At 34.5% G+C, this 22,435-nt stretch overlaps 2 protein-coding genes across 8 annotated transcripts in view; one reads left to right on the forward strand and one right to left on the reverse strand.

The window, feature by feature from the left end:
- LOC106167552 (kinesin heavy chain) overlaps positions 1–6,628 on the reverse strand; it is a 37,427-nt gene extending 30,799 nt beyond the window's left edge. For 3 of the 6 annotated variants that reach the window (XM_087014010.1, XM_087014011.1, XM_087014009.1), the window contains exons 1-4: positions 6,177–6,628; positions 5,354–5,441; positions 708–781; positions 327–431 (exon numbers count right to left, since the gene is read on the reverse strand). In XM_087014010.1, the coding sequence (XP_086870136.1) occupies positions 327–431; positions 708–781; positions 5,354–5,441; positions 6,177–6,296 (387 nt within the window). In that variant the 5' untranslated portion in view covers positions 6,297–6,628. The remainder of the gene's footprint in view (positions 1–326; positions 432–707; positions 782–5,353; positions 5,442–6,176) is intronic. The other 3 variants (XM_087014012.1, XM_013546349.3, XM_087014013.1) reach the window with 1 other exon arrangement.
- A 100-nt stretch (positions 6,629–6,728) lies between these two features.
- On the forward strand, positions 6,729–20,472 carry LOC106167554 (beta-galactosidase). Of its 2 annotated transcripts, none has more exons than XM_087014014.1 (17): positions 6,729–6,840; positions 8,277–8,446; positions 8,983–9,133; positions 9,579–9,642; positions 9,984–10,078; positions 10,596–10,776; positions 11,313–11,371; positions 11,985–12,106; positions 12,471–12,511; positions 12,952–13,067; positions 13,542–13,616; positions 13,848–13,937; positions 14,360–14,464; positions 17,031–17,168; positions 17,707–17,825; positions 18,225–18,351; positions 18,607–20,472. In XM_087014014.1, the coding sequence occupies exons 2-17, from the start codon at positions 8,415–8,417 to the stop codon at positions 18,895–18,897; spliced, it is 1,806 nt and encodes a 601-aa protein (XP_086870140.1). In that variant the 5' UTR covers positions 6,729–6,840; positions 8,277–8,414; the 3' UTR covers positions 18,898–20,472. The 2 variants fall into 2 exon arrangements, with proteins under 2 accessions (XP_086870140.1, XP_013401807.2); XM_013546353.2 differs by having other exon boundaries at positions 6,760–6,905.
- The last annotated feature ends 1,963 nt before the right edge of the window (positions 20,473–22,435 follow it).

Consider the following 22,435-nt stretch of genomic DNA (forward strand, 5'->3'; position numbering starts at 1 on the left):
AAGGCATTACTCGGTGTCAATTTTTCCTTTTCAAAAATGACGAAAATCAAGGCAAAATTGCAGAAGAAAATCAACAAACCAAAAGGATATAGGCACTGAAAGAAGCTATAGGCAGTTCTTATAAGGACAAACAGTAACATATATCTAAGGTACTGGGAGCAAATGCCAAAGTGTTTTAGGTAAAGGCAAAATTGCTGAAATCTCCAAAATATTTCTTCACCCTTCTGCCTGAAAAGCTAGGTATGTCACTGATAATATTTTAGAAAAGCAGAATTTTCTGCTATCAGCAATTTCATATGTCTTTCTTTCTTCTTTTTTTTTTTTACCTTGATATGAAATTCTAAGTTTTCATCCATCTGATAGATGTACTGGAAAATGTCAGAGATAATTCTTGGAATGATGCCCTGTTTTGTGGTGTCCCCAAGCACACCCTGAAAACAGAGGAAAACACCACGTTAATTAAGTCAGTTCTTTTCTTTTTTCTTACTTTTTACTAAAAGGAGATCTAAACAAGAGACACACATTTAAGTATGGCCTGGTCAATTTGTTCAAAGACAAACCAGTATGTTGGTAGAAAGACCAGTCCATTACAGTACATATGCCATCAAATTAATGTCATTATCATCTCTGTGTATTACTTATTTCTTTCAGATATATATATTTCAACCATACGTAAATAGTACTTCTATCCACATATTATTTCTTACCTCCATAGTGTGTGTCTTGCCACTAGATGTCTGTCCATAGGCAAATATTGTTCCATTGTAACCACCAAGAACATCTAAAATATAAATGATTCAATAATAATAATAATAACAGAATAAGCAATACCATGTAAACATTTGTATTCATTCTACATTGTGTATGTATGTTTTTGGTGTTTTAAGCTACCTATGCAGGCAGATTGGAGGTGTTCTTTAAAACAAAAACAAATTGTTTTTTGGTGTGCGATGTTTGAAAATCCACTTTTTATGCACACAGAAAAAGTGGATTTATCGGTTAGTCATCTTTATTCTTATTATTTATTAATGTGACTGCTCTAAAACGGAAACAAAAATCTGGGCACATTCAGTGTTACAGTAACAGTCTGCAAACCCAATATCTTTTAATAAGTTAACAGATTTCTTAGCATTTCAAAATATGTTCTTCTTATCTACACGATTTATAACTATCTCCACAAAATCAACACAGCACCCCTGCCCACTCCAGTAAATAATAAATAGCTTGAACATGGCTCATTTCTTCACCTATGTCTATATTTACCACATACCATCTGCCAGCACAGACACATACAGCACCTTGCAGGTATCTGCTGGATATATGTAGTATACCTGTATCATAGACATTCTGTTAGCTCACAATTATTTGGCCTATGCACAGGCACTTGTGTACCTGGACAGTCAGCATATAATGATATTAGTGCATTCAGTTATACATCTAGGTATAAGTATAGCTTGGGCATAGAGAATGTAAATCTTTGACACTTTTATTGGCGTTAATTTATTTTACACCAAATGACTACTAGTAATAAAATCACAAATTCCAATAAAATATCCAAACCTTTCTTTGAACCAAACAAAATACTATTTACAGCTACAGTAAAATTGTTTTGGCATCTGGTGAAAATTCCACAAGACAGTCTGACACAAACTTGTGTATATATATATATATATATATATATATATATATATATATATATATATATATATATATATATATATATATATATATATAATCTGTGCTACATGTTCTCAGTTATACTAGTACTGGGATATGCTACTTATGTGGTATTTGATATGAGAAGAGATACCTGCCCCATACTATCCACAAAGCTTTCACAGAGTATGATATATAGGTGGATACTAGTAGGGGGTAACATGCCGTGACTGATATTAGTTCTGCAGTGTGATCAAGGTCAACAAGATTAAGGTGCCAGTCAAATCCAGGATTTCACTATCTCTGGGTAAGGGAGGGAGCCGAGGGGGGTGATTATCGGACTTATCTCTTTTCGTTTACCAAATAAATTATGCATTAGCCATCATAACTTCAAAATGAATATCAGATGATTAAAGGTCAAGCCTGGATTCTCTTTTGAACTCTACTTTTAAACAATAGAAAACAAGGAGATACAACAGATGATATATGAATCCCTTTTAATAGTAATCTTATGCTAAACCTCAAGGAAAAGGGAACAAAATGCTGCAAGGCTTTGAAAGTCATCAAAACAGACATACTCAAGAAAATATAGCAGCCATGTCTCGAGCAAATTTCAAGTTAGAGTTGGAAAAAGTCTCTACTGAAATGAGATCATGCAAGGCTATCATCAATGGACTCTCAGTGCCTCAAGGAGCAACAACTTTCCAATGGAGGCCTGAGTGTCTTCATGTGACCATTGTCTTCACACCCGAGCCTCAGAGCGAACTGGAAACCAGCCTCTCAGAAGCATACTGACAATAGAAATACAAGGCTGGTTTACAGTCCATTCTGAATGCACAGCTAAGAAGCGCAAGCACAGAGAGACCCAGGTTTTGTATCTATTCACTAACCAGTTGCAGCATTGATTTTTTCCTGATCTTTCTCCTGCTCTCTTGCTATTATTTGTCTGCTGCATGTGGTTTGGGGTTTACTCAGTAAATGGGTTTTTTCCCCATCCATCTCCTAACTGGGTATTGCCTTAGATTTTTTTTTTTCATAAGTCTTAGAGATAGGAAATTAGGTTTGGGGGGGGGGGGGGGGGATCCCAACTGCAATTTTAACCATCATAATGTATGTCCTTTACATCCTGATTTGTGACAGGATGTTTTGTAAAATGGGAAAAGGTGGATGATTTATGAGGTATTATAGATGCATGCTGTTTGCATACCTGAGAAAAAGAGGAAAACTGAATTCCCTCCTTCTCTCTACAATATTCTGAGAAAACTCACATCTGTGCACACACCAAATTGCTAAATCACTGCAAATTTTTATTTAAATTTTTCTGCCTGGGTAAGTTTGCTATCAGTGTAACTTGCCTTACAGGCCTTAATTTTGTAAGAAATATTACAACTGAAGCTACCCAGGGTTGTGCAAGCTGATCTTCATCAACCAACAATTTCTCAATCAAAAGTCAAATATTTTCCAGAATTTCCATTTTGAAAAGTACACTTTTATTCCTGGTATTTCCAGTCTTAGAGGGAGCCCTGGGGAATGCATCAGAACCAAGACACCTATACCCTACAGCACTTCCTCTGATGTGATAACTGCTATTGTAGTGGACTACCAATTTATGTCATTTTGTGACATAACAAATGACACTGTCCGTAATGCAGTGAACCACAACTTTCCTCATTACTGAGGGGGAAATGGGTCTTTTCTCAGTGTTGAGGCACCACATACAAAAACATCTGTCATTAGGTTCCCTTTTTCTTAAGAACCTGATTACCTTAGTTAACTGTATAAGAGATCACATTGATGCCAATCAAATATTATATATACTAGTGCTAGTAAAGAAAAAGTCCATCATGATCATCTCATTAACATGATCAATACTGTTTTCTTTATGCTCACTTAAAGAGTTCTCCTCTCAGTGCTAATTGGTCCACTGGTAAAGTCCACAGACCCATATTGCACATCATGTCATCACAGCTGTTTACTAGTACTTACTTAGAATCACCAGGAATAAGCCAGGAGAGGGTATCGGACCATTACTCATCGATGCTTAGAACTGTAGGTTAAAACCTTAAAATACTTGGTATTAACTGACAAAAACAAGACAAGCTATTTAATACACTTCACAATACTGATTTTATTATGATTTGGTCAAAAAGGAAAGATAAAACAACATTGTCCTGCATAAAAAAGTACAACAGTGATTTCAACAAAATCAACATAACTTATCCAGAGTGACTAGGCATTATTCACTGGCTATACACAGAGCAAAGAATGAGATGAGGCTATACTCTCTGAACCTGGTTGAGTTACTAGTAAGCCTGTCCACTGACAAGAAGAATTCAAGCACATCCAACTGTTAAAGCAGTTAAGCACCTATTTTTTTATCTTTGAGTCAAATGAACGTAATGTCTAATGATTGTAACCAAAAAGAATTATTTATTTTCATACTTCCACTACCATAGTATTAGTCAAGCCAGCAAATTTTCCACAACAGATAAAAAGTCTAGTACCCCAATGAGTAAAGGTCTCCAGTCTCCAGATGATCAAACTACCATTTCTGCACTACAGAATAGGACATGAAATAGCTTTTACAGTTATCATTTAAACAGACTAAGAGGCTGTTCATATCTGATTCAACTTTAACCCTGAAAGCAGTTTTAATATAAAGTTAATGGTCTGATTGATTTACTTGTAACTACTTCTGCTTTAAAGATGCCTTTGTTGTACCTATGGGTTTTGGCAGTTGGGCCACTTTAGGCTGAAGTTAAAACTTGATATGCAAAGACCTAATACTATTAGCTTGAAACTAGATCAAGTTAAACACAGTGTACTGTTTACTATGAAATCCTTTTTAACTAAAAAAAGAGAAATGTTTATCTTAAGCACTTGTATAATATATGACACTGGTACTAGTACATGATTTGTAGTTAACTTATTTAAAAACTCCATAAACAAAATAATCCACTCTTTCAAATAACCATTTCCGTAGGCCTCATCAATCAAAATCCAGACAGGTTTATTCAGGTATAACCTAATTGCCAACAAACCTGAAACGCACAAGACAATATGTCTGATACAGCTTAGTCATCAGAGATCACCAGTGAAGTGCCAAAAAATTTCTGGCTGCTGACCTCAATGATGAACACAAGGTCAAATAACTCAACATAAACTTCATTAAGCCTATCCCCAATGTTGAGATTTATGCATGAAGCAAGGAAGGTTAATGATCAATAATCTTTCCTCTTTCTTTTTTGAATAGGAAAATGAACTACATTCAACAAAGTCTACTTGATGCTATGTCAGTGTTATTAAGTCTGTACCTCTGATTTTAAGTTCCACTAGGCAAGCCTCCCCCCCCCCCCCCTTATATTCTGAACAGTCATCTACAATTCTCTCAGTTGAATAGGAGACTGGTTTAAGGGACCAGTTAAATGATCCCACTTATGATTCAAGTCTGTTGCTGCAGATAAATCTAATATATTCCTTTTTAGTTGGTTTTTACAATTGTCTTTTTGTAATGTCAGATAAATAACTTAATGTTATTTAATAAATTGGCGTATTGAACGAGTATGTTTATGTTAGTGCATATGCATGGATATAAATACAGCTGTAAGTAAATCTGAGAATAACCAGATTTTCAAGAAAAAAAATACGAAAAACACTTTCACAAATACTAAAAATTTAAAACAAACTAAATACTTACCAGCAACAATGGGCTTTGCTGCTACCTCATACACAGACTCTTGTGTAATATTTGGTTTTAACACCTTATCAAACATAAACAACTTGCCCTAAAATGAAAACATGGCCATCATGAAAATGCAGCTGCCCTAGGCAGTGGTATCTCAAATTAATTAAAAAGTTGAGTAAAGATACATTTGGATCATTCTGGTGAGAAAAATTATTTTGACAAAATGCTGGATAATTTTACAAAAATAAAAAATTAACCAGTCTGCAGAGAAATTTTGTGAAAAATAGTCTTTAAGTTTAATTTTAGATTTTTTCATCAAATTGGAAGATGCTCAGCATTTGGCTACATTCTACTGATGTCTTGTTATTGGATTAACATTATGAAAAATATTTGTCAACAGCTCAAAATATATCGAATGCTGAAGTCTAATTCAAAATCAATCCGATAAAATATCATTTATTACACATATTATTACAATGCAAATGCTGAAATGTAAGTCACAAGATAATAAATTTCACCAATTTTGAAAGCTGTACAAACGCAAACTAATTTTATGATAGAAAAAATCTGCCAGTAGATATGTATCATTCTATGTAACTTAATTATGAAAAGGGGAAAAAAGACAACTGTCTGATGTAAAGCTGCCACAAATAAAAGTTGATCTATGGAAAATGTGTCCTGCCAACAGCATAAACATTACTTTCTGAATCATTTCTGCAGTGATTACCAATGCCCATTTGTTCATAACATCTCAGTCAGATTCTCTAGGGAACAGTATCGATTGCGCATTATTATAAACGCGTACTTATGTATGATGAGAAAGAGAGATACTTACGCCCAACGTGACCGAGTCATCAGACGGAAATTTTGCGATGAATTTGCTCCCAGCCCTCTCTTCTATCTCATTCAAGGGCCGAATACGGCATATAACCTTGATGTTGCACTCGTCTGCCATTTTAGCAGTCCTTGGCAAAAAATAAATAAATTATGAAATGATATGTGAATTATTAAAATGCTGTCAGCGCTGGTTTTCGATCACTTGAATCTGCTCTCCGTCATCGCAAATATCCGACCGGTAAAATGTTTCCTTTTTCGGTATTCCTCCTGTAGTATTGTACCGGTAAAGTATCCTTCAGATGGCAAGAGAAGAGCTTTGCTTGCCTTGTGTTAATGGAAGCAGTGGTTTTCACTCAAAGTCCTGAGTAAAATCTACAATAATCCACAGTTATAAGGTCTACTGTGAACCACTGACTTCCATATTTACTCTAAAGTGGGGCATGCTGGGAAAAATGACGTCATGTCTGCATACTATTAACCTTTTCGTTTGCTATTTCAGATGGTTTACTCGTTTTTACTCAAATTATACTCCATTGATTCGATTATTTTTATTAGTTAACGTCTAAATTTTGATGAAATCAAATTCTTTATCAAAGAGGTGTAAAATATCACGTGATTAGCCAGACATCACATGACTGTGTAGTTCAAAATGGCGGCGCTAGGTTCGTGTTTTCAACTTGTCGGATTTCTTTACGTTTTAATATTAACATTTTCAATGCAGCAGGGTGTGAGTATTATTCCATACCATAACTTAATATTTTGGATAGCTTATTAATTTTTTATTCCTTGCCTGGGGCCAATTGCACTCTGAATGCAAAAAAACAGAGCATCGAAGGACTTGCTTATGAACGAAGCACCGAGCGGGCACTGACACTAGGACAGTGACAGTTGTGTAGGATGCTTGCATTATTCCCAATTAAACGTTGTACATAGCTGTTGGCATCCGCTGTCATAAGCTACGATTATCTGTCCCGGAAAAATAATGAAGAGTGGGCATATTTGGTCTCGAGTAAGGTTGAAGGCGTTCCTAGTTAAGATAGGTATATCAGAAAAATTTTCAAACTGATCAGAAAATTAAAATACTTATATCATCTGAAAGGTAATGCAAAAACCGGATGAAATCATTTGGAATTTTTTAAATATTCCTACAAGCAACAAAGATATTGAAGTTTTTTAACTGCAAAAATCCACCAAAAGTGTCCACACTTCTCAGCTCAAAACCTGTGCCCACTGACCAGCAGTGATCACTCAGGCGCAGCAGAGCACCCTGTGTGTCTTTTGTGTGCTCAGCCTATTGTCTGGCTCACATAGCCTGTGACTAATCAGGGCAAAGCTATTTCCCTGTGGTAATTTTCACATCATGTAATATTGCGGATTAAATTAACTATACTTCGCAACCTTCAAATTTCATGATTTTTCTACATAATATAGCAAATTTCATAAACTTTGCTGGATATAAATTTCAAAAAGATGATACCAGCACTTACCTGAAATTTTTTATCATTTTGTAGAGGCAAAGCTTAAAACAAGCAGAACCGAAACTTGTCAAAGAATGCAACATGGGAAAATCACGTGACCGGATTTTACTCTTTGATTTACAACTTATTTAGTTAATGGCTTGTATTAGTTTTTTTACGCGGCGCTAAAAGAGAGATTTAAAAAAGGGGTTCCATAGGCGAACTGTCAGCAGGCCGACTTCAGTTTTACACTTCACTGCCCGTGGACAGTTACGACTGTAGCGCCCCTAGCGGATTGTGATCTACCTAGTTAAGACTAGTATTTGTTTGTTTATTTACATTATTATTATGATTATTACCGGTATTTTCATTCTCCAACTTTTAGCCGTCTGTATGGTTGAGTTTCAGTTCTCTCCAAATGGTTGATGCCCAGAAATGCTTGAGTCATGACAGTAGCAAGAAACTCTGTTTGCTTAACCAAGGAGTTATAACTCCTTGGCTTAACATACCAGTACTGTACATGTAGATGCAAGCTGTAAAGCATGTTTATAAACGTAATTTTAATGTTTTTTTTTTTTACTTCATGCAGTTATCAATTCATAAACCCATTCACCTATTGGTATGTATCCTTTTGACACCAGGTAGCTGCAGCAAGAAGTTTTACCATAGACTATGACAAGAACACATTCCTCAAGGATGGACAGCCATTTCAATACGTATCAGGCAGTATTCACTATAGCCGTGTGCCTTACTACTACTGGCAGGACAGACTACAGAAGATGTATGCAGGGGGACTTAATGCCATTCAGACGTAAGAATATAATATAACTGTACTTTATTTATTTATTCATTCATTCATTTATTTATTTAGATTTTTCTTGGTCATTGATTGTGTTGACCATAGCACCTGCTTTCTTTTCTCTCTCTCTCTCTCTGTCTGTCTGTCTCTCTCTCTATTGTTACCCCATTTTTTGATAAAATTTTGATAAAACTAGAATTTAACAACTGCAGCTGAAAATGCAGCAGCATGAAATCTAGTTAAGAGCAATTCATGTGATATCTCTAAGCCTCTTATGCAAAGATAACTACATGCATTATGGTTGTAAATTTTGTTAAAATGGTATGAAGGAGATTCTTGTTGCATTTATTAAGAAAGTTAGGCCATAAACAAGTTCATAAGTTGATCAATGTGACAAATAATTAACTTCACGGTACTAGTATTTCTTATAGTATGTATTCATAAACTTTGGTCACTTGCTAAAATAAATAGCATATTCTATTAATTTTATTCTTTTAATGGCAGATGCACTCAGTGGTTTTAAATATTTTTTAAAAATAATTTTTCAGCTATGTCACCTGGAACACACATAACCAGGAACCTGGTGTGTTTGACTTCACTGGTCAGAATGACATAGAGCACTTCCTCAAGCTGGCCAATGATGTGGGTCTGGCAGTAATACTCAGGCTTGGACCTTATGTGTGCGGGGAATGGGAATACGTGAGTATGTCTATGATACAAGCTGGTTTTTTATGAGATTTAAACTGCAATCTTGTTTGGTTTTAGGGCATTTGTTTTATGTTGAATAAGGAATTTGTATTTGATTTAACTGGAAAAGTCTACCAAAGAAGTGATGTCACCAAACTGAGGGTTGGACCTTGTGTTAAGGAGGAATTTATGCAAGCTGCATTCTTATAGAATAGTAAAATATACTTACCTAACACATTTACACATTTCTCACAGAGAAACAAACAATTTTATATATGGATTCTGTTTAGTCCCTCCATTGACCTTTTGTTGGTAGTATATACATCAAGTTACAACTTCATGTTGATTAAGTCATCTGTTCTCAACTCTAACAATGACTATTTCATTGGTTCGATAAATCAGTGCTGAAGTGCTGACTGTTTCTTGAAATTGTGTATTTCATTTTCAAATTTGTCAGGGTGGTTTTCCAGCATGGATCATCAGGAAGAATGCCTCCATTATAACAAGAAGTAGTGACCCTGGTAAGCAGATTACTCTAGTGAGTTGCTGGAATAAGGTGTATAAAGAGTGCCACCAAATAATGCTGATTTTAGAGTATATTTATTCATCTTGCCTTTTTGCTTTCTCATACATTTTTCATAGCACAATTAAAAGTATTTTTTTTTATTTTTAAATGCATGTATGATGTATAGTGGAAGTACTTTGAATGAGTTAAAGAACAAATGAATTAAACTGTTCGTGTATTAAATAATAAAATGGCAGTGCCTTAAACTTTAAACTAAAATGTTAATTGATTTTCAGCCAAATGTTGCAGGCTTCACCATTCTTGACATTAAATATTACTTATCTTTACAATACCCAGGTTTTATAGCTCCTGTTGACCAGTGGCTGAGTGTTTTATTGCCCAGAATTAAACCACTGCTGTATGCTAATGGTGGACCAATCATCATGGTGCAGGTGGGTCATGTGACACTGAGGCCGTGTTCACACCAGCATAAAGTTAGATCAGTATTAAATAAATTTTATTTATTTATTTATTTATTTCTTTAATACCAAACAACTTGGTCATAAGGATGTCCGTTTAAGTTCAGGCCTTTAATGTTTAAATCCCACAGTGGTAATTCTAGTAGTAATACATTCTTGATTAAAGCAATGTCATGGGTTTTGCTTGGTGACTGATGTTAAAAGACATGACATAGCATAAATTTGGTTCAAATAAACTGTGCATAATCATGACCAGCAATTTAATTGTAAATACTTGTTTTGGTCATATACAGCAGCATGTTATGCAAAAGAGACATAATTTTGTGTCACTAAAAATAAGTTACTAGTATAGTAGCAAATTATGATAGTAGTCCTATAAATCAGTTTACAGTCACATGTGGCCTGGAGATGTCCATATGACCTCTTATAAGTGCTATAATTTTTGCCAATAATGCCATCTATTATTAACAGCGTGAACCTTCACAATTAGGTTGAGAATGAATATGGCAGCTATTTTGCCTGTGATTACGACTACCTGAGATATTTGCGTGAAAAAGTGCTCAAGTATCTTGGGAATGATGTGGTGCTATTCACAACGGATGGAGATGGTGAGGGTTATCTCAAGTGTGGAACTTTGGAGAGTCTCTATTCCACTGTGGACTTTGGACCAGGTGAATTAAGGTTTATTAATTGATTCTTGGAAACTAAATGATGAATTCAATGGTTCTTATGATTAGATCAAATTATACATATTTTTATCTCAGTATGTGGATTTTCAAATTTAACCATACTGTTTTACAGAGCATTTTTATTTATCTTATAAAAAAGATTCAGATTTTTTTCTGACAGATTATTAAAATTATTAGTTAAAAAAACTTAAGGAATTCACATTTAATTATATAAACCTTTTGAGTGATTTTAAAGAAACTAAGTGTCCTGTATTTTAATCAGACACAGTGTATATTTAAGATAAAGCACATACGAAATTCAGTGTAAGAATGAGATAGCTACTCAATTAGAAAAAAGTATTCTGCTGTTGAATGCAACAGATTATAATAAGCTTAAATTACCAGAAGCATTGTGCATTAGTTAAAAAGTACTTTAAGTGTTTTTTCAAGAAAAATCATTATTCTTAAAAAATTGTTGAGTGATATTCAAATCTTTAACCAGTCTTAGTTGCATGTTTTAATTGTTTTATTTTACCCAGGGTTTAATGTTTCCAATGTGTTTGCACCCATGCGAAAGTGGGAACCGAAAGGACCTTTGGTGAGTTAATTTACAAATACTACACGTACCACCTGTATTTTAACTTCCCCTAACATAAGGTTAAATATTGATTTTAAGTAATGCAGGGGAATTTAAGGTACTACACCATTTTGTTTCATTATAAGGACCCTCCGCACTCACATATACCTGCCACCACCGTGTGTTTAAATGTGAAATATTTACTTAACCAACTGATAACTATTCACTTTAGTAATATGAATGTAATATATCTTCTTTTCTCATGGATTTTTTTTTAATCTTCCCCTTTGGCACTATTTAATTGTAAAAAGGGAACTGTTACAGGAAATAACTCCTTTTAAAAGTTTATCAAATGATTATTTGTGCTACTATTACAGTTACTTCTGTTTTCAGGTATGTTTTTATTCACAATTCACTTTTTTATGTAATTTCTGAACATTTAACGATTTAGTAGGATGATGGCTAGGGCTATCAACATTGATAGACACCCTCTGCTACAGGCATTTTTCATTCACAATCTGTGTTTTCCAGGTAAATTCAGAGAAACATACTGGCCAGATGGATACCTAGGGCTAGCCACACTGCTGTTCACTCTATACTAGATATATGCTCTTCAATCTGTACTTTTTTCCAGGTGAATTCCGAGTACTACACAGGCTGGCTGGACCACTGGGGTTCCCCACACTCACACACTCCCTCTGCCACAGTGACCCAGTATCTGGATGACTTGCTGGGGTATGGGGCCAACGTGAACATGTAAGTAGGACCTACATAGGGGTGGAATGTTATAGGGATACGGTAATTTTCTTTGTTTAGAATGTGGGTTTTGGTACAGAAAGATCCAAAATTAAGGAAGTATAGAGATGGGGCGGTGTTGTTCTCCTTTGTTTTTATTATTATTTTTTAAATATTGATGTATTTATTTAGTTTTGGTTCTCTCATCTCATACCTCCATAAACCAAGTCATAATTATGAAATAAGTTTAACTGATGTTTTTACTTAACAAACAAAATGAGAAAATTACCCAAATATACTGATAATAATTATCTGACTTAACCAGTATGAATTTTCAAATGAGTATGATTACAACAGACTAGTAAAGTCTTGTGTTTTTGTCCAGGTACATGTATGAAGGTGGCACAAACTTTGGTTTTATGAATGGTAAGCCTTTTGATTTACATAATTACCTCCACCAAGAAGGTTGTTTCCACCCCTGTTTGTCTGTCTGTCTGTCTGTCTGTTTGTCATCAACATAACTCGAAAAGTTATGGACCAATTTTGATGAAATTTTCAGGGTAGGTCGGAAATGGGTTAAGTGATTAGTTTTTAGAAGTGATTAGTTTTTGGTGGTGATCCGGATCAATAATCAATCAATAATCAATAATAACCAAAAATCGCTGCCTTGGCGGAGGTCTGTGCTCTTGGAGTGCTTTTCTAGTCTTTAATATAGAATGCTTACATAGTTGTCAAGGTTGACTGACTTCCATATTAGGTGACATGCTTAAAAGTTAGAGTTAATATATTTAACCCAATATACATAATAACAGAAAACACATTTTAAAGAAAATAGTCAAGATAGTGCTTTATCATTCATTTTTCAGGTGTAAATTACCCAAGCTTTTCCCCAGTACCTACAAGTTATGACTATGATTCCCCTCTGACTGAGGCAGGTGACATTACAGAGAAATACATGGACATCAGGGCTGTTATTGCTAAGGTAGTCTATACTTTGCCATGTCCCCCATTCTGTCTTATTTAGACCAGAAATAGAGCATTTAATTTACTGACTTGATTGTTTGTGTTAGTCAGCATTTCACTTCTTGTAAAAGCAGTGTGGTGAAGCTTTGAGTAAAGCATTTCAAAGCAATATTGTTTTGCTACTAATATACTTGCATTTATAAAACGGCAATACCATTACAATTGTCAGAATGTTTATTAAAGAAACAAACAGAATTAGGAATGGTTACTGTTTATCTTAAGTAGGGTTAAAAGTGTAGGTTTAAGTCTACTGAGTATTTTTTAATTTGTTTTACATTTGTGGTGACACCTTAACATATAAATAGAAATGTGTACAAAGTGACAACATTTTATTTATTTATTTATTTATTTATTTATTTATTTATTTTTGACAAGAAAATGAACAAATTTTCCTATCCATTGCTGGATATAAGGTCTAACTCGTATGTTACAGCATATGAAGGTACCCCAAGTCCCCATCCCCCCTAACACACCTAAGTATGCCTATGGAAGAGTGAACATGATGCTGGTAAGACCAGAAATTGCCATAATAATTGAAGCCAGAAAAGTCTAATAAAATATCAGTTTAAATAGTCTACAGTTACCATTTATGTCTATGACAATGACAGACAGGTTGTAAAATGTCAGTGCATTTCTTACATGGAATTTTATCTTCAAAAGTATCTTTTAAATTGGAGAAACCTGTCAATTTTTTCTTTTGTTTATTCAAGTTTTGTGCTTCTGTAACTTCTGTTTTCAGATGTCCACTGTTCCTAATCTATTGGACAAGCTGACCCACCATGGCCCTTTTGTCACTAGGTACCCTCTTACCATGGAACAAGTCTACCAGGTGGGTTACTCATCACCTCTTTGATAACTAATTGGTGTTCTTTAATTCTTAGATGATTTAATTTAAGTAACACTGCCGAGTGATTTTATCATAGCTATGTCCTAAGATATTAGTTTCTAATTCAACAACTTGGGGCTTGACACTTACTTTTTTTTTCTCTTTTTTCTCCAATGGCCTTCAGGCCAGTCAAGTCTGGTAAATATTACAAGTCTTTGAGTTACTTTGTGCATTAGATTGTATTTGCCTTTCATGACAGTAACCCCTGTAATTCACTGGCCTAAGATTGGTTTTCAGTGGTCCTGGGTTAGCGGGATACCTATTATGTTGAGCCCTGCAACTTACTGTGGTTGTTTAAGAGTAATGATGGTACTATATCAGAACTATTGTTTTATATTTTACAAACAAACATGGTTCTTTTCCAGAACTATGGTTTCATATACTATCGTCATGTGGTGAAGTTAGACTGGCACAATGCAGTGCTGGATGTCTCTGCAGTACGAGACAGGGGATATGTTTTGATTAACAGTGTAAGTTATTAATGATTTTCAAGTTTTCTGTATGATTATTGTAAAGAAGAGATGAGAACTATATTGAAAAAAATCATAAAGAGACAAGGCAGCAAAGCTGTCAAATGTACAGACAAAAAGCAGACAATAACAATGCACAAAACAGGCTACTGTCAATTCTGATGCAAAAGTACATTATGCTTAACTGCAAATTCAACATCAAATTTTAATTATGCTCAACAGGTAATACCAATGTAAGTGAAATGTGTAACAAGCGTAAGGCTTCAGGCCCATGGGAGTTTAAGTTCACACTTTGAAAATGCCAGAATGAGAAAAATGAAAATTTCACATAAAACTGCTTAAATTCAATAATAAATGATAACCCATTTGAGCTGGCTTTCTAATTTGAACTGCATGCCAATCCTACAAATCATACTTGTAAGTTGAAAATAATAATAAGTAACACAGTTTTCTTTTCATAATGTTTGTAGTAGCAGTGCAAAAAGATTTTTGTCAATTTTGATGTAACACTACATAATAAATTACAGAATAATTATCACCAATTTTTGACTATTGACTATAAATAGCATGGACATGTAGAAAATTTGATTACCATTTGGCTTCATGTCCATGGGAGCTTCGAGTCCCACAATGAATATACCAACATGATAAAAATGAATATTTCACTAAAATGTATAACTTCCAGAAAAAGAAGCCAATTAGACTGCTTTTCCAACTCAGGCTGCATTTTAGTCCTTTGTTTCTTTTTTGAAAGTTTGACAATCATAAGTAACATGGTTTTCCCATAATGGTCATCATGGCAGCAGCACCCAAAATTGTTTTTTCTTCTATTTTAATGCAATATTACATAATGCTTAACAGCATAATGACCATCAGTTTTTAATAATAAAAGATCCGTATCGTGGATTTCCAGAAAATGTGATTAGCATGGGTCTTCAAGCTCGTGGAGGTTCTAAGTCACACCTTGAAAATGCCAATATGTGAAAAATTAAATTTTCACAAAAAACTGATTAACTGCCAAAAAAATTTACCAAATAGTCTGCATTGCCCACTGAAGCTTTATTTAAGTCCCATGTTTCTTCCTGTAAGTTTGAGAACAGAAAGTGACATGGTTTTCCTTAAATGGTCATCATGGGAGCAGTGTCCAAAATAGGGGTGTCTTCAAATTTTGATGCACTATTACATAATGTTTAACAGGATAATTACCATCAATTTTTAATAATAAAATATTAGTATCATGGATATTCAGAAAATGTTCCTAGCAAAGGTCTTTAGGCCAAAGGAACTTCAAAGTCACACCTTGAAAATGCCAAAATGTAGACAAGACAGCACTGTCCTGAAATGTGTTTTTTTCCATTTTTAACACTTTTTTAACATATAACAAAATTAACAATTTACTGCTATTTATATATGATCAACTAAGAAAATTGATGAGATGGGAAAAATATCAATAGAACAGTGTTTAATGTCCAATTTCCTCCATTCTGAGTTTCTGAACATAGTGAATGAATGAATCTGACAAACTGCAATGATATGAGTTTATTTCCATTTTTGAAACACTATTATACAATACATGATAACAAGTTTACCATCATTTTTACATAATTAACTAACAATGTTGTAAAGATGCAGGAAATGTCAAACAAACACTTTTACGAATCTTATTAGTTAAATAATGAGACTGTTAACATGCCTAAGAATTGAATCTGAGGAAATGTTTAAAAACAGCATAACTTATAAAATAATGGCCCGATTATGCTGATTTTCGAACTTGACCTACGTTTTAGTAAGATTGATTACTCCTGTGAGTTTCATGACAACAGGTCTATCAGTTTTCCTTGAAATGTGTTAACAGTGTTGCACATATGCTGAAAAGTGAAAAAAACAGCATAACTACTAAAATAGTGGCCCGATCATGCCGATTTTCGAACTTGATCTGCGTTTTAGTAAGATTAATTACTCCTGTGAGTTTCATGACAACAGGCCTATCGGTTTTCCTTGAAATGTGTTAACAGTGTTGCATATATGCTAAAAAGTGAAAACACAGCATAAATACTACAATAATTGCCCAAACATGCTGATTTTCGAACTTGACCTGCGTTTTATGAATATTCATCAGCTCTGTAAATATAAAGCCAAAAAGTAAAACTGTCTTCCACTTATTGTGTTAACGATGAAAGTGCACGGCGACGGCGACGGCGACAGGGACGGCGACAGGGACGGCGACGGCGACGACAGACGCAGGTGATGGCAATATGTACAGACACATCTGTGTCTGTGCATAATAATATAGTGAAAAAAGGGGGATTTATTTTTTACTAATCTTTATTTCAAAACCGCTTGTTTTAGTACAGCTTCAGACTAAACAATACCACATCAAACCTAATCAGCATTTTATTCAGAAAACAAATATTCTTGAGACCAAGGTCGTATATATATCAGCTATTCTTAAACTTTTTCTAAAACACAGTGACTAGGTACAACATAAGTACAAATATTGCTTTTATAAGTGTTCTTATTAGATATATGATATGAAGGTAATAATAATGACAGTTTAATGTCCCAGGTACCTCAAGGTGTGGTCATCAGGGAGTCCAGCCAGACTAAACTGACCATCACAGCCCTGACTGGCCAGTATCTGGACATCCTGGTGGAAAACCAGGGGAGGATTAACTATGGGTCAGGCATCAACAATAACACCAAGGTACAAGATGGAGGATTAAAACCATAGAATTTGGAGGGAAATCTGTAAATTTTTACTTTATTTGGGAACAGCTGGACATTAACAGTAACAATAAGTTACCAAAGTGAGATTACCCCCCCCCCCAAAAAAAAAAAAAAAAAAAAAAACTCAGCAATTTAAGGAACATTGTAATACAAAAATTACTCTGAGGTAACAAATTAGAGAGTTTGTAAGTATTGGCAATTTTCAAAGTTTTACAGTATTTTGAATTTGTACTATTTAATTGGGTTTAAGAAAATTTTTATCTTATTGATGTTATTCAATAACATGTTTAAGTTACACGAAACTATTTTTAATCCAGATATTGTTAGAAACTACATGACATTAATCCTGCAGATTTCAATATAAGTTGCACTATACAGTGAAATCTCATTTTGTTCATTTGAAAATTCAAATGAAAGTGATTGATTCAGAAGTTCAGTATGTATTTTTTGGTTTGATAATGTGTACAGGTTGTTGAATTTAAACCAATATAACAGTTGTTCATGTTCAATTTCAGGGTCTGATTGCTAATGTTACTATAAATGGACTCATCCTGAAAGATTGGTTTATATATCCACTGAATGTGTCAGAAAAGGTGCTTAATAACCTGGACTCAGCAGTCCAGTCCAAACAAAGGTAGTGCATAGAAATCTTTCCGTTGATCTATCTCAAGGTTGTCAAAACTTTTGATTGATAGTGATAGGGATTGTTTATTGTTGGAGTAGAAAAAGTGTCAATTTTAAGTAATTCAGTGACAGTTACACCTCATCTTTTAATTTTCATTGAACTTTCTTTGAATTATGAAACTTGAACATTTCCATATTATGAAAGTTACTAGTCTTATAGACTAAGTACTGTAGCAAAACTTTGTTTACTCTGCAAATTCCTAGTCATTAAAAAGATTAGAAAGTTTTTTTAATGAGAGGAGATTGGGATTCTATAATGGTTAAATATGATAAAGATGTAATTGTGATTGTAGTGATCTTTATTTATTTATTTATTTATTTATTTGTTTATTTATTTATTTATTATCAGTTCTCCTCCCAAGTATTCTGGTGTCAGCCAGTACATTACTCCTTCCTTATTTGTGGGCCAGATCCAGATGCCCAACAAAACTGGGTTCCCACAGGATACATACCTCAGGACTGATGGCTGGTTTAAAGTAAGTGAAATAACTTCAGTTGTATAGTCAAGCCAATCTCCTGTCACTTTACTCTGCAACAGAGGCCCTTTTATGTGTAGCTGTTACAAAATCAGTTGAAGGTCCTTCCTTCAACAAATTTAATTGTGACTGGTAATACAAATAGAAGGGCTTCTGGCAGAGAGTGCCTTCGGACTAATAAGTCTCTCAGACTGCCAGTTAGCAATCTCATTGCTGTCTTGACGCATTCTCATGATGAAACTTTTTTTCTTTCAGGGCCAGGCCTATGTCAATGGGTTTAACCTGGGGCGGTACTGGCCCAGTGCAGGCCCCCAGCTGACTCTCTATGTCCCCAAGGGGGCCCTCAGGCCCTACCCCGCCACTAACACACTGGTGCTCCTAGAGCTGGAATATGCTCCATGTAGCCAGACACGAAATGAGATTGAGGTGGACTACTGCTTTGTGGAGTTTGTGACCACACCTGTTATCAATGCCACTACTGTTAGTCTGGAGAGGAGGGAGGAATGGAATAGGGCTGGGGGATTTAATTGGCATGATCAGCATTAAAAGGGGTGGTGGTGGGTGATTGTGATTTTATATATTCGGGTACAGGTGCTACCAGTTGAATTGACTTATCTTTTTTAAAAAATTATTAGTGGTGTTTTTTTATAGATTCAGAGTTAGGGACAACGATGGTGAAGTGTCTGGCAATATATCTAACTTTTTTTGATGTGATTTTTTTATAAATTTTATGAATTGCTGTTCACATCTCTATTTCTTATACTTCCACATAGTTATGTATTTATGTGCAATTTGATTGTTATCTTATGCAGCCGAATGACATTCTATGTGATTGGTTTGAAAAATTTGGAAATTGATTAAAACAGCTTCATATCAAATGTGAGATTATCTGCACCATCGATAACTCACATATGCGCATGCGCGCGCACACACACTCACACACATTGATATCTAGATAAATTTACATTATCCATGAATCACATTTATATGTCTTTTAACATATATTTTTTTCTGTTAGGAAATTTCATACAGATCATTATATAATAGCATTCTTAAATATTTTCATAGTTGTCTTTTCAAATTACATATCATCTTTATGCCTGTCTTAAGCTGCTCTGACTATATGAAATCCAGAATCATTTGAATTCAATCCCAAAAGTATGAAGGCAGTAGTAGTAGTTGTAATTGATAGAATTTCCTAGATGAAATTATTGTTAAAATGTGCATTCACTTGATCAAACATTCCAATTGATTATTAAATGTTTCTCTAGCGAAGTTGCATATTAGGTTTCAGATATTGTGACTGATTAGGACTATAGTGTATGATTGCAATATTTGTTTTGAATGAGATTTAGGTTTAAATATATAAATGTAATAATATATATATATTGTGAGATCAAGTGAGTGATGAATGATAGCAAGAAAAGTTAATGGCCAGTTAAACATAAGGAAACTTGTTAGTATACATATTTTAAAGAGACTGGTATAAGATAGTTAAGATAGTGATAGGAGTCTCTCAACTGAGAATCTGAAAACACAATCAAAATTTGTTTCTCCAGAGTGCTAGTCCATCAAACAGTATGTCAACAAAACATTTTATACAGAAAAGTGTTCATTTTATGCAGAAAAGTTCTTTGTTGCTCTGGGTCAAACCCACATGTGATATGCCTACGAAGTCTTCTTTATATTTTTGAATACCTCATTGTTATGTCCGTATGAGTTTGTCTCATCTGTGTTCTTTGAGAAAACGTGCTGGCACTGTATTGTTTTGTGATATTGTATTTGTTACTTCATATTACAACAAGGTCCTTTGGAATCCTCTTGGGGTTCTCATTAGTTGAGGGATGTTCTAGTTGTGGACAATGTTTGTGTACATTACTGGATTTACAAAGGTACTGCTTGTTTGCTTGCTTATTTCATTTTGACTAGTCCAATAGTGCCTCACTCACTTCAAGGAGCCTTCCTGGTTATGTGGAAGGTTACACTTCAAGTCAGTTAAATTATGCTATTTGAATTTTTTACAGCAATAAACATTGATTAATTAGCGACAGAGTAAAATTCTGCTAGAAATAAGTATGTTAACGTCTTTGTGAATAAAAAGTTGTTTACACATAAATAACACATTATCACGTTTCATTTCTCATTTCCGTTTTGTTACAGTGAATTATCACTTCTCGTTATAATTATCAAGGCACATTTGGCTGTACTTACAATATATTAAGCACGCAATTCGGCTCGAATCTGATACCAGCTACACAATTATCAGATTTTGTCAAGAACCAAACCCTAACCAAACCCTACAGACAACCCTTTAACCGTCGGAAACCACATATTCCATTACTCAATTGTATCTGGTAAAAGTTATATTATAGAAATTACTTGTCAAGGTATGCTTTCGTAACTGTCAATTCACCCAGATTAAATAGCAGTAATTTTCTTCAATCAACACCTGATGTTGGAATTGATAACCTCCGCTGTTTTGTTTGTCTGTCAGGCATGTCTAGGATATCTTCATCTTTTGTATCTTTACGCAGCTAAAAATCTTCTTTGAGCGACTTCTGTAGCATGATACAGAAAAACAATCTTGTTTCTTGTCATGAATTCACTATCAGATGTCGTCTGATTGAGTATGTCATTTATTCTGGACATTTTTTTTTCTGGGAACAACACACCGGGCAGAGGTGTGCAGAAAATTATGCAAAGAAACATCTGCGAAAATCTAATGAAAAGACTATCTGTGGCTCTGGTAGCGAATACGTGTAACTTAATTCAAAAGCATTTTAATTGATTATCTCTGTTGTTTCAGCTTGTATTTGAAGAGAAAGGCCTTCAGAAACGATGTCAGTTAGGTTCTCAAAGCATCCAGTAATAAGTGGTTCCTTACAACTAAGAAGCTCATTTTCTACTCATCTATACCGAAATCCTCGGGAAAACCCGCTAACGTTATTCCGTTCATCATATTTAGTCTAATTGATATTCACGTACCCGTATAGTATTGTTTTGGTCAAAAGAGTGCACGCCTTTCTTTATTCCAAGTGTAACGCTGAATTCCCGCATAAACTTTTCTTTTCCGTTAAGTCTAAACTGGCATCATATGGATAGAAAATGAGATTCCCTTTGTTAATAAACTCGACATGCCTGTGCCTATCAAATCATGTACGTATTTGTGTGAAAAAGGTCCATTACACGACAGCATGTATCACAAAACGTGGGAGGTCATTCCCAGCAAGTCTGGCAGCATGTTCGAGTCGATTTCAACAGAGACATAAAGGCACAGTTGGTCCCTTTTCAATTGCTTCATCTGGCTCATTCAAAATGAAGGGAACAATGGACAGTTCATATTTCAAGTTATTTGATTTCTCACGACAATTAGCCTCTTGAATAAGAATGTCTCTGTATTAAATGACTTCTCGACCCTTAGCCAACAAATTAAGAAGTTTTTTTTATAGTCATCAGGTGCGTCTGTCGTCTCTGTCGACTTCTTCATAATTGCTTACAGGGACCATTTTTCTAAAGCTTTTTTTTTTTTTGCAAATCTGCATTTAGAGGAAAAACTATTTGATTTAAAGTCTGCAAACTAACAGGACTGATGTATATAACGAAAATAGGCCTGACATATCTTCAGTTAAGTGAATGGCGAATGGTGACAAAACAGTCATACTAGAATATTCAGATTTCTGCAAGAGGTGTGATAAAATGTCAATTCTGCCAATATACATGTACTGTGTAGTGTTTGAAGCTCAGTATTTGCATATAAAAAATAACTTTTAGTTAAAGGTTTTTCAAAACGTCAACCTTCTTCTTGTCACCAACCATAGCAATCATGCTGCTTTACGTTTTTTAAGCTAATCCTGCTGACATCTATTGTCGTCTATATGAATGAGTCAGAAGTAGATTACATAATTGTCGATTAAACCCAATAAATATGTTATAGTGACAATAATGAAGGTCTGAAACTTTCGAACGTTTATTCACCGACTCTCTTGTACATGCAAATTCACAAGTATTTACACTCTATTTCTCCATACTGATCATGAATTCACTTGTTTTATTTCTATAGTCCTTGCGTGATTACAAGGAATTC

Source organism: Lingula anatina, chromosome 5 (assembly GCF_051362555.1).
Source record: "Lingula anatina isolate TDL-2025a chromosome 5, LinAna3.0, whole genome shotgun sequence".
NCBI classification, from domain to species: domain Eukaryota; kingdom Metazoa; phylum Brachiopoda; class Lingulata; order Lingulida; family Lingulidae; genus Lingula; species Lingula anatina.

What these genes read in the sequence shown, in the direction of transcription:
- LOC106167554 (XM_013546353.2), top strand. Translation starts at nt 6,828, where the DNA reads ATGGCGGCGCTAGGTTCGTGTTTTCAACTTGTCGGATTTCTTTACGTT. An exon ending in TGTGCGGGGAATGGGAATAC is followed by an intron (nt 9,134 to 9,578) that starts GTGAGTATGTCT and finishes CAAATTTGTCAG; the next exon opens with GGTGGTTTTCCAGCATGGAT. An exon ending in CCATGGAACAAGTCTACCAG is followed by an intron (nt 13,938 to 14,359) that starts GTGGGTTACTCA and finishes GTTCTTTTCCAG; the next exon opens with AACTATGGTTTCATATACTA.